Source organism: Pleurodeles waltl, chromosome 1_2, assembly GCF_031143425.1.
Source record: "Pleurodeles waltl isolate 20211129_DDA chromosome 1_2, aPleWal1.hap1.20221129, whole genome shotgun sequence".
Classification (NCBI taxonomy): Eukaryota; Metazoa; Chordata; class Amphibia; order Caudata; family Salamandridae; genus Pleurodeles; species Pleurodeles waltl.
The window spans coordinates 747556326-747568853 of NC_090437.1; the positions used below are offsets into that span (position 1 = coordinate 747556326).

General features: G+C 42.6%; 1 protein-coding gene across 1 annotated transcript in view; it reads left to right on the top strand.

Moving 5' to 3' along the window:
- RXFP1 (relaxin family peptide receptor 1) overlaps positions 1-12528 on the top strand; it is a 1416786-nt gene that overhangs the window by 1164510 nt on the left and 239748 nt on the right. Inside the window, exon 10 of the mRNA XM_069243319.1 lies at positions 8031-8102. Within this exon, the coding sequence (XP_069099420.1) occupies positions 8031-8102 (72 nt within the window). The remainder of the gene's footprint in view (positions 1-8030; positions 8103-12528) is intronic.

Genomic DNA, 12528 nt, shown 5'->3' on the forward strand with positions numbered 1-12528 from the left:
GTGCTAAGGGAATCTAAACAGTAGAAGGCGCAGCTCGTCTAACTTAGAAACAGAATGATTTTCAGAAGTTCTCTAAAATGCATCACAGAGGATTCTGATTGAATAAAGCGAAGAAGAGCATTTCATTTCCTGGGGTCTAGCAAACAAAAAGCACAATCACCAAATGGGTTGTTCTTGTTCTGGAAACAGTAAGAAGAAATAGATGAACTGGAAACCAATGTAATTGTCTCAGAAAAGGAGTGATTCGTTGATATTTTGGTAGCTTGGATATGATTCATGACATTGGCTGGGGCTGATAACAGGATAGAATTACCAGAGTCTACAAAGAACTAAATAAGGGCATGCATGGCAGGAATATGAAATTTATTATCGATAAATGGAAGAATATTCTGAGTTGTTGTTAGATTAAATACAGCAAAATTTGGGATTTTAGTTTCATGAAGATAAAAGGAAAGTATTGGGTCAAGTTGAATACTCAGAGTGAAAATGACTAAGGATGATGACAGTGGCCAAAGAAGGACATTCTAGATTGGTCTTCAAAGGGTTGGCTCTCAGGTAGTTCAGTGACATCCACTGGGGACAAGTTGTAGACAGTTGGCTAAAGCTGGGGTGCATGAGGAATCCATCACAAACTCACAGATCAATTGGTTGTTTTCTGCATACATATATAATTTCACCCCAATTTGAATGGGAAGTTTGGTAGTAGAACGCAGATACCTGTTAACAAAAGAGGAGTGAAACAATAGAGCCCTGAGGTTCACCATAATTGAGAGCTTTGAATTTGGACTTAAGAGCCAATATGGTGACAACTTGTTGACGATCTGCTAAATACGACATCAGCCATTCCAAGGCAATGACTGATATGCCACTCGAGGTAAGACTGGCAGCTAGAAGGTCATGATCAGTGGTGGATCATCACCAGCTCACTGGACTACGGCAACACACTCTATGCAGGCATTACCAAGAAACATCAATCAAGACTACGAGTCCAGAATGCAGCAGCCAGACTCATCCTGGAGATCCCCCGACACAGCCAAATCTCCTCCCTTTCAGAGACCTACACTGGCTCCCAGTCAACAAGCGCATCACAGACAAACTCCTGATCCACACCTTCATGGCACTGCACAACATAGGACCAGCATGGCTTAACCACTTCCTCACCTTCTATATACCCAACAGATGACTCCGTTCCTCCCAGCTCGCCCTTGCAGCGGTACCCAAGATCCGGAAAAGAGCAGCAGGAAGAAGATTTTTCTCCTACTTAGCTACCCGACAAGGTACACACTTCCCCTCAAGCTCAGGCAGACCGCATCACTGAAGCAGTTCAGGAAGGACCTCAAGCTCTGGCTCTTTGACTAAGCAGCATACCTACATTCAGCTCCTTGAGACCCTATGGGTGATTAGCCATGCTTTACAAATCCTTGTTTGATTGACTGAGTGGTGCTGAACACTGCGATAGGTCTAATTGAACCAAGACAGCAACTTCACCACTATCCAACAGGTGTTAGAGTTCTTACTCAACAGGTAATACCTTTAATGCCATGCTTCTTCTATCTTTTTAAAGTCCACATGGAAAGGTTCCAGGAGGTTGTGGTTCTCAATGCAATTTCGTATTTGTGTAAAGCCAAATTTATCTAAATGTTTTGACCAATGAGAGAGAAGTGATATTGGCCTAAAAATATCCACTTCAGAGGAGCCTAACTATGCATTTTTAGTAGTGTTTTCAATATGCCTAGTTTCCACTTATTGTAAAACTACATTAGTTGCCAAGGATTTGTTAAAGATGGGCACTAATTCATCAACAAGTGATAGGCTAAGATCACAAAGCTACAAGGGAGTGCCCAAGTCAAGTGTGATCCCAAAGGGTGGCTGTCTTCATTACCTTCCACAAGACTCCCTCTGATTATATGCTTGAAAGTATTTAGAATAGATGAGTAATGCTTAGCGACTGGCAGTGTAACATACACCGGTCAAATAGGGATTTCTTCCATGCAAGTGTGTTTCTGATATAAGCAATTTTATTTCAGAAAAAAGAGACTCAGCTTTCAAGTTTCAGAGGAGAACATTATGAGGTTAGCATTAGGACTTTGAAGCTCCTTAATAATTTATAAAAGTCTTTCAGGTCAGTTAGGTGCTCGGAAAATATATGTATTGTAATAGTTGCCTTGTTTATTTTCAATTTGGTTATTTTGGCATTGAGAAGGTTTTCAATTTGTGCATTTTGGCTTTAAAGAGATGGATAGGTTTAAGGTCATGGCAAAAGATTTTCTCCATAGTCTTTCTACCTGACGAGTTTCAAGTTTTAGTATAGAAAGTTCAGAAGCGAACCATGGATTAGTCTTATTTCTCCTAGGATATTGTTTAATGTTAACAGTAAGAGAGTGTCATGGAATTTTTGAAACATTTGGGTGAAAGTTGACAGCAAGCCAATCATGTCCAGGCTATGTTCAAACTCAAAATACTCCTTTGTCAGTTTGCCAGGGGAAGGTCCAATACACTTTATGTATTTTCTTTCAATATCTTTAGGGCTAAGGGACAATAGTCAGGGGTGCATTATTATCCTGTAGCTATATGAGAGTGGACAGAACTAGAAAATGATCCGTCCAGGCAAGAGCGGCACATTTCCTATTACAATGCTGTTAAAATTTGAGAATATAGGGTCCCGTGGCGGGCCCTTTAAATGATTCAGCTCATATAAGAGTGAATTTAGCTTAAAACTTTCAAACTGTCTTTGTATTGAAAAACCACAGACGAGATGCCCCCAACCTGAGATTTAAGTTACCTACGATGGTGACATTATCCCTGTAGAAGCAGTAAGACTGAATATCCTAAGTCAGGGAAACAAGGGTACTAGCCTAGGTGTTGAGGGGGGGCACAAAATTAGGAATGGTTTCTAATTGCAGGAGAAAAGTAGGTAATCTGCAGATAGCATCAAAGCTGTCAATTTTTACGTCTAAGTTTTCACAATTAATAGCCATTACTCTACCAACGTTTTTCATAGGGCAATCTTTTTAAGTTATCTTGTAATTAGGTGAGAGAATTTCATTTATAAAAAAACAAAATCAGTGATGGTTGGGAACCATATCATGGTTAAAACATGACACTGGACTATTGTTAGCAATTAAAATGTACATTTTGTGTATGTGGGTAACAGCCATAGGCTCAAAAGACCTGTGTGGAACATTTGTTGGTTGCACAGTAGGCCAGGAATATTCAGTGGAAGAGATGATACATGCTTAAATAGGCCAGACAGCACATCACAGCAAGCTGAAAAAGGATGAACTGTGACCTATTAGCTGGAACCAGCTACTTGTAGGATAGCACTCAGTAGCTACAGAAGAGATTCTAAGGGTCCAATTTATATGTTGGTGGTGTGTTTATTGCAACAGAGTATACACACGGCCAAAATGAAGGTCCACCCATTCGAATTAGAGGCAGGCAGACCTTCGGTTTGGCTACAACAGTGACTACTCTGTCATCGCCCTAACCAAACCTCTCAGACAGCCTGAAGAAGTAAGGGCCATTAAAGAAATTGCTTCATGTCATTCCATCCAGTTCAGGTGGGCTGATATGTAGCCATTTTCTTACACTTTGTCACCACCAGGCAAGCCCAGGCAGTGAGGGACAGTGAAATGGGAATAATGCTCTCCTCACCATGGGAGATGGCTACCATGGTGATGGTAGCATTATTGTTTTATTTTTTAAAAAGAAAATCCAGTTTCAATGCTTTATAAATGACCACCATCTGAGCCGTCATTTATAAATTCAGCGGGTGGTCACTCCACCAGTGGAATGGAGTAATCACCACTGATACGTAAATCGGACCCTAATTCTGTTAAGTATATAACAAAATACAACAAATATAGAACTGCAAGTAAAAAATGAACTCCAGTCTACCACAATACAATTCCGTCACTCCAAAAAAATAATGATTCATTATTTAAAATTTCACATAAAAATGTGTGAAAAATAACCACAGCATGATGGTTAATTCTAAAGCTCAAAAAGTGGAACAGTAGATCTGAGCCTAAAAAAATCTTTCTAGCACTTCCACAAATTATTTCACCACATTAAAGCGTGCAACATATGGATAAGATTTTATTTATCAGTTGCTCATCCTGCTGTAAATAGACTGGGTGGCACTTCAAAGCTGAACAGTGGCCCAGTAGCTGGATTCACTACCCCTAAGATGGCCTTCAGTCGCTATAGAAGAAATACTAAATCCAGCAAGGTTATGCCTTATACCTGTCAGCCTTAGGGTGAGTCTTCCCCAAACATTTTGTCTTCTGTCCTGTTGTTTTGCAGAATTTGTGCTTGCTGGCCTTTGGACTCTGTGTACTTTACCACTACTGGCCAGTGCTAAAGTGCTGTTGCTCACTCCCTATAACATAGTAAACTTAGCTTATACATGATTGGCATATTTTATTTACTTATAAGCCCCTAGTAAAGTGGTATAGCATTTACCCAGGGCTGGTAAATTACATGCGATTAGAGGGCCTGCAGCTCATATTGTGTCACCCACTTAAGTAGCCCTTCAAAACATATTGCTCAGGCCTGCCATTGCAACCTTTAGTGTTAAACTGCCAATTCGACTTTGCAAAAAAAAGATTTTTGCCAAGCCTAAAGCTCCCTTTTTAATACATATGTCACCTCTAGGGTAAGCCCTAAACAGTCCATATGGCAGGATGCAATGTTATTTAAAAAGTTATAACGTTTGTTTGGAATAAATAGAGATGTCCTGTTTGGTGCCTAAAGAATTTAAATTTAACATCCATTTTAATGGTAAAGTCTGATTTAAGTTACAATTGTGAAAATTCTCCTATTAGAAAGTTGGCATTTTCTTGTCCTACTCATGTGTTGCCTGTAGCCTGTATCCTTGATCATGTGACTCGGCATAGCTGGCAGTCTGCCTTTGTGTATTCCACCCAGCCAGTAGCACAAAGGTAGATTAGGAGTTGGCAGGATGGGCAATCCTAACAGGTTGAGAGGGGAAGAACTATGTACACCCTACTTACATTTCAAATGAGCTGCCCCAGCACACACATAAAGGACTTAATACTAGCCTTTTTTGACCCAAGACCCTGTGGAACCAGAGCAGGGAGGCGGAAATTCCATAACCATCTGTGGGAGGGAAAACTTCAGATGTTTCTTTCACTTTAAAGCTGGCACCAGTTTTAAAAATAGGACTCTTGCTTCAAAACATTTCTGGATCTGTAAATACTACAGAAGAAGGATTGCCCTTCTGCCAGAGGACTGCCATGTGGTTGAGGCCTGCCTTACTCTCTTAGAAGGAAAACTGTCCCTGCTCCTTTCATCCCAGGCACCCTATGCAGACTCACTTCAAGGTTTTTTGACCTTTTGTTCTGAACTACAGGGACACAACAAACTACTGATGCCTCCCTGCAATTGCCCAGCCAACTTGTTGCACTGGAACTGCAACTGGACCTGCCTGAGCCCTGCTGGCCTCTGCTGGAGTGAATTCCTGATCCCAAATAGGTGCCTTCCCAGGTCCTGGAGCCTTGGCTGGCATCCGTTTAGCTCCTTCTTTGAAGAAAAGGAGAAATCCTTAAGGTTTGCTCTCCTCATGACTGCAACCGGTCCCATTCGTGCCAAGATCTTGCCACATGCAACAACCCCCAACATTAAGCACTGGTGAACCCGAATCCATGCTACAGCGACAACCAGCAGCGAACTGCATTGTGAAATCTTCACGTAGTACTACATCGATAGCCCGTGGTGACACCAACATGAAACTCCAGCAATGAACATCTGCGATACCTGACAGGATCTTCGCGTTTCAATGACACCTATCAACGAGATCTGTACTAATTTGGTCCCTGTATCCGGCCCATCTCCATTGCGGTCAGCCTGAACTTGTGACTTCCCCCGGTCTAGCACGACCAGATAATCACGAGTAGTGCTTTGTTTTTTAGGTGCTATATGTACCTAAATCTTTGAAAATTGAAGTTACATATTTCTGGTTCTACTGAGTGGGTTTTTGTGGTGTGAAATAATTTATTACATTTTACTCTGTTTTTCTAAATAACTGTGTGATTTTTACTGTGTTCTGCTTTCACTTTGTTGCTGTTTGTGTGCTGCATAAACACTTTACACATTGCCTCCTAGTTAAGCCTTCCTGCTTTTGTAGCAAGCTACCAGAGAGTTAAGTTCAGGTTAACTTAGTGACTTTTGTGGCTCCTCTGACAAGGATTGTAGTTTTTCCTTAAGAAGGATTTTCACCCCCAATCAAAAATTAAATTTCTTACAATATGATAAAACACAGCAAATATAGAAATGCAAATTAAAAAAGAACCCCATACGCTATCCGCAGCGAAACGTTTCTTAGCAATGAACATGAGCACATTTGCACATTTAGGGCCATATTTATACTTTTTGACGCAAAACTGCGCTAACGCAGTTTTGCGTCAAAAAATTTAGCGCCGTCTAACGCCATTCTGGCGTTTGGGCGTCCAAAAATGGGGCAAGTCAGGCTGAGGCAAAAAAATCGCCTTAACCCGATTTGCGCCATTTTTTTACGACGCCCAACCCCCATTAACATGACTCCTGTCTAAGCAAAGACAGGAGTCATGCCCCCTTACCCAGGGGGCCCAGGCCCCTTCCCCTTGCTTGGGGACTCGTGGCTTGTGGGGGGCACAATTCAGGCCCCCCTATGCCACACAAAAAAAAAAAAAAAAATACTTACCTGAACTTACGTTAATGTCCCTGGGGTGGGTCCCTCCATCCTTGGGTGTCCTCCTGGGGTGGGCAAGGGTGGCAGGGGGTGTCCCTGGGGACAGGGGGGGGCACCTCTGGGCTCATTCTGAGCCCACAGGTCCCTTAACGCCTGCCCTGACCCAGGCGTTAAAATCCGGCGCAAATGCGGGGTTTTTTGCCCCGCCCACTCCCGGGCGCCATTTTTGCCCAGGAGTATAAATACCACGCACATGCCTGGGAGTCATTTTTTTAGACGGGAACGCCTACCTTGCATATCATTAACGCAAGGAAGGTGTTCACGCAAAAAAATGACGCTAACTCCATGAACTTTGGCGCTAGACGCGTCTAACGCCAAAGTATAAATATGGAGTTAGTTTTGCGTCAAATTTGCGTCGAAAAAAGCGACGCAAATTCGGCGCAAACGGAGTATAAATATGCCCCTTAACTTTTCACTTTTTTTCTGCATCACAAAATATTTTTTCATTTGCATATACTGACAACTGGTACCAAGCACAAAACAGTGTGTGAGCCAATGAAATAAAAGAATAGGATTCCTAATGTGCTATATACATTTTTAATGCAGGCAAGAGTACATTGCTGACTAAAAAGTAAATTATATGTAGAAACCCGTCCAGACGCTCCAAAAATGATGAAACTTATTTCGTCGAAATGTTTCTTGTGAAGCCCCTCACGCTGTGATGGACCCACGCTACTACAATCCTGAGGGCCCGGCCATCCACCTGCTAGCCAGGCTACGTCTCAATCAAGGCCAATTGCCACTTGAGCACGTTTCAATAACATACTGATAGTAGCAAGCCTTCAATTAAAAGGAAATGTCCTTCAATTATCTTAATAAATTAAACCCTCAGATAAATGTGCTCAGGGAACATGAACGACCATGATGCAGCATAAAATATGTGACAGTGACTTTTCTAAGAAGAACAGTGCACAAGAGCATGTTGTTTCCATTGTAATTTGTTGCTTCAAAATGGCTAAGTCACTGTTGCTGGCTCTCTAGCTTGTAGTTACAAGAACTTTACAGAAGGGTGGACTCAGAGAGAAAATGCAGTTGTTGCCCATTAGCTTATTATAGAGACTTCGTTTTCAGACCTAACAATATATTCATTCTATGAGCATCCTCACTATGGCGAGCCTATACGTTTTTCACCCAACCCATTGTGTAAAGGTATAAACAAGAAATTGCTTTCTTAACAACAATAATGCATTGTGTGCTGACAATTTAATGCCGTGCATTTAAAGGTCTTTGCGATTTTGAATTCGAATGTCTGTTGATGGAAGTTTGCTTTTTCTTTCAGGGATTTTGAAGGCAACCAAATCCACACGTTAAAAAATCATACATTCACATCCTGCACTACTTTAACCGTGCTGTGAGTATCTAATCCTATCTCGTTTGAAGAAAAAGGCAGCCTTGTTGTCAGTCATTATTAGCCTAGATTCATCAAAGTTGATAAAGATTTGAATCAGTGTACAAGTCATATGCTTTGAAACTGACATGCCATTATTGTTATTGCTATAAAGAACGAATCAAGGCTTTCTTGGTAAGGACATTGCATGGGATGAAACACGTCCACTTTGTTATTGAGGGTTCTTGCATCAGTTGAGAAGACCTCCTCACGACTGTCAACTGCACTATTAACATGTATCTGGCCCTTCTTTTTCCTTAGCCCTGTTGTTCTCAGCTGCTCTTTTAAACGCGCACATTGTGTCTTGCAATATCCCAGAGTGCGCTATAAGGCACCTCTGACGAGCCCCGTATGCTAGACATGCATGATGTCCCCGCTTTGTCTCCATTTGTAAAGTTCTGTTTTCTTCCATGATATATACAGTCACACAGACAGCTTAACAACATAAGAGGTGAGATTGCATATATTTCCTAATAACCAGGACATTGGGAGCTCAGTTTGTGAAGAAACGTTGGTCGCCCAAACCTCCTTGACTCACTGGGTATCTTTGCGATGCGGTCAAGATTCTGCCTCTCAAGGGAACTGTTGTAAAGTTTGAGTTGAGGTAAAACATAGCAATCACAGTTCTAACGAGGATTGGAATGAGCCTACTGTGTTGAATATTTTTATGAAACTTCAAAATATATGGATGTGTGTACAGTAAAAAAAAAGTAAACAAATAATCAAAATGATGGAATTGAATAAGTAATAAGGCAACACAAAGCAATGCAGTAGAACACTTGACACATAACTATAGGCAATAGGATAAGGATCAGGATAAGTGACTTATCACAAATACTGTGTTCATTGAAACCAGAGCATGCAGAGGATTGGGGTTAGGTCACTCTGTGTTGCTTCACAATAGGCAGCAGTCATCCTCCATCTTGTCCTCACTATTTGAAATGTAAACAATGACCACAATCAGCAAAGGGTGACCCTAATGACAGGTGTATTGAAGGTGATTGTGGTCGGCCTTCATTCCTCATTCATTCTGATATTTGCAATCATTATCACAAACAAATGATCATAGTGTTTGTGCACATCCATACGCATTACAAAAAACAATGTAACTCCTTGTGCCACAAGTCACTGTACGCCGTTTATACGAGGAGGCCAGGAGGAATAACTTCTAGTCTAGCAGAATATCTCTTTTTGCATCGCAGGGTTGCTGTGCAACCTGACAAAGTTTGCAATCAGCCCCTAATTCCCTCAGACCAGGTCCTGCTGGAACAGAGTCTGAACAGACTGGAATAGAGTCTGATGAGAGGAATCCAGGAGAAAGAAGAATGGGATACAGAGAGAAAGAGGCTCATGCCAAGACCAAAACAGGAAGGCATAGTGTAGGTCGACTTCTGACTGTTGATTAAGTATTTTAAGTTGATCCTATCACTTCTGCATCATTCCTTATTGGACAATGAACAAACACAGTGACAGATTGCAATCTTGACATGAGTGTCCTGGAAGGTCATTATATACTCTTATAGCCTCCTACGTTAGCCTAAATATGGTCCCCAGCTAAATGGTTCATTGTCCCAGCTAGTGTCATGGCTACAAAGAAAGGAACAAGGACTACTTTGGGTGCTTCTGGATGATTACCTCCCTCTCCCTTACTCACCTTAGCTAGGGCCACTCTTGCTAAAATTAAAAGTGATTCTGTTCCCTCACATAGCACTGTGGTTAGGCTGTACTTAGTTTATACTTTGTCATACCTATGCCTTGCAACAGAGTTTCATAGTATACGTAGGGGTCGCTGTGTTTCCTCCTGTATGACGTAGACTAAAGCTCAATTTTCAAATTATGCCAAAAACTAGTCTTCAGTCCTTTAGTTGATAGTTTACCAAGTTTATGCATGAAACCAAAAAAGGATATGCACAACATAGGATATAGGTGAATGTTAGAGCACTTTGCTCTGTGCAAATTCTAGTTCAATATGTGCCCTCTGATGAAACTGAGTTCAGACTCAGGCTGACATAAAATTCAATACATTTCTATAATGTGAAGCACATTTGGCTCCACAAGGGACACAGAAAATTAGTTCAAAACCATAAAGGTTGATTAAAAGATTTGTCAAGTTGCAACTCAAGCCACTAGTATTAGTGGTAATTCAATAGCCAGTATGTGAATGCACTAGTCCAGTGGTTCTCAACCTGTGGTCCGGTGTTGGACCTTTTTCCTTTTGCAAGATCATCTCCAATCTTTTTGCCTCCTGCCTCCTATCTTTTCTGACTTGTTTTTGTTGTCTTTTGAACTCTGAGCTCTTTACCACTGCTAACCAGTGCTAAAGTGCATATGTTCTCTGTGGAAATTGTATTGTTGATTGGTTTATCCATGATTGGCATATTTGATTTACTAGTAAGTCCCTATTAAAGTGCACTAGAGGTGCCCAGGGCCTGTAAATCAAATGCTACTAGTGGGTCTGCAGCACTGGTTGTGCCACCCACAACAGTAGCCCTGTAAAAATGGCTCAGACCTGCCACTGCAGTGTCTGTGTGTGCAGATTTAAACTGCAAATTCAACTTGGCAAGTGTACTCACTTGCCAGGTGTTAGAAATTTGGTCTTTGGTTGACAGTCAGGTTACCCCCTGTTCAAGCAAGGACCCTCACTCTAGTCAGGGTAAAAGAGAATCACCCTCAGCTAACCCCTGCTTACCCCCTTGGTAGCTTGGCAGAGCAGTAGGCTTAACTTCAGAGCGCTAGGTGTAAAGTATTTGTACCAACACACACAGTAACTTCATGTAAACACTACAAAATGACACAACACCGGTTTAGAACAATAAGAAATATTTATGTAAACAAAACAAGACCAAAACGACAAAAATCCGACATACACAAGTCAAGTTATGAATTTTTAAAGATTAAACTCAAAAATAGCGCTTAGAAAAAAAAATGCTTCGATGAGATGTTAACACGGCGTCGTGACGGAGTCTTGTCTTTCCCAACAAGCCCACACCAGCAGCGCCGTGTAGACCCCCAAGTACAGTACCTTTGGTGAAGAGTGAAAACAAGCCGATGCGCTAAGTCGGGAATCGCGGCGTCTGTGCGAAACGTTGAATCCGTGCACTTCGAGCGGCGTCGGTCACAACGTGGTGCGGCGACTTCCACGGAGTCGGGGACTTCAGCGGGGCTGCTGCGGCGTCGGGCCTGCGAAGAGCGTCGCGTTCCAGCGAAGGTCACGGCGTCAGGTGCAGGCGGCGTTACCGGATTCAGCAGCGGCGTCGGTCCGAAGTCGCCCGAAGTCGATTTCCTTGGATTCCACCAGCTGTCCTTTCAAGGGCCCAGGGACTGGATAGGGCACCACTTGTCGGGGCAAGAGTCTCTCCAGAGACTCCAGGTGCTGGCAGAGAGAAGTCTTTGCTGTCCCTGAGACTTCAAACAACAGGAGGCAAGCTCTAACTCAAGCCCTTGGAGATTTCTTCACAAGATGGAAGGCACACAGTCTTTGCCCTCTTACTCTGGCAGAAGCAGCACTGCAGGAAAGCTCCACAAAACACAGTCACAGGCAGGGCAGCACTTCTTCCTCAGCTATCAGCTCTTCTCCAGGCAGAGGTTCCTCTTGGCTCCAGAAGTGTTTCTAAAGTCTGTAGATTTGGGTGCCCTTCTTATACCCATTTTAGCCTTTGAAGTCACCTTTCTTCAAAGGGGACTCACATCTACTTGTGAAATCCTGCCTTGCTCAGGCAAGGCCTCAGACACACACCAGGGGGTTGGAGCCGGCATTGTCAGAGGCAGGCACAGTCCTTTCAGATGAGAGTGACCACTCCACCCCTCCCTCCTAGCAGAGATTGGCTAATCAGGAAATGCAGGTTACACCCCAGCCCCCTTTGTGTCACTGTCTAGTGCGAGGTGAAAAACAACCCAACTGTCAAACTGACCCAGACAGGGAATCCACAAACAAGGCAGAGTCACAGAATGGTTTAAGCAAGAAAATGCTCACTTTCTAAAAGTGGCATTTTCAAACGCACAATCTCAAAATCAACTTTACTAAAAGATGTCCCTGAACACACAATTTAAAAATACATCTTTTAGTGAAGTTGGTTTTGAGATTGCTTAAACCATTCTGTGACTCTGCCTGTTTGTGGATTCCCTGTCTGGGTCAGTTTGATAGTTGGCCTGTTTGCACCTCTCTCTAGACAGTGACACAAATGGAGCTGGGGTATAGCCTACATATCCTGATGAGACATCTGTGCTAGGAGGGAGGGGAGGAGTGGTCACTTACACCTGTAAGGGCTGTGCCTGCCCTCACACAATGCAGTCTCCAACCCCCTGGTGTGAGTATGGGGCCTGGCCTGGGCAAGGCAGGATTTCACAAACAAGAGAGACTTTCCTTTGAAGTAGGACTACTTCAAAGGCA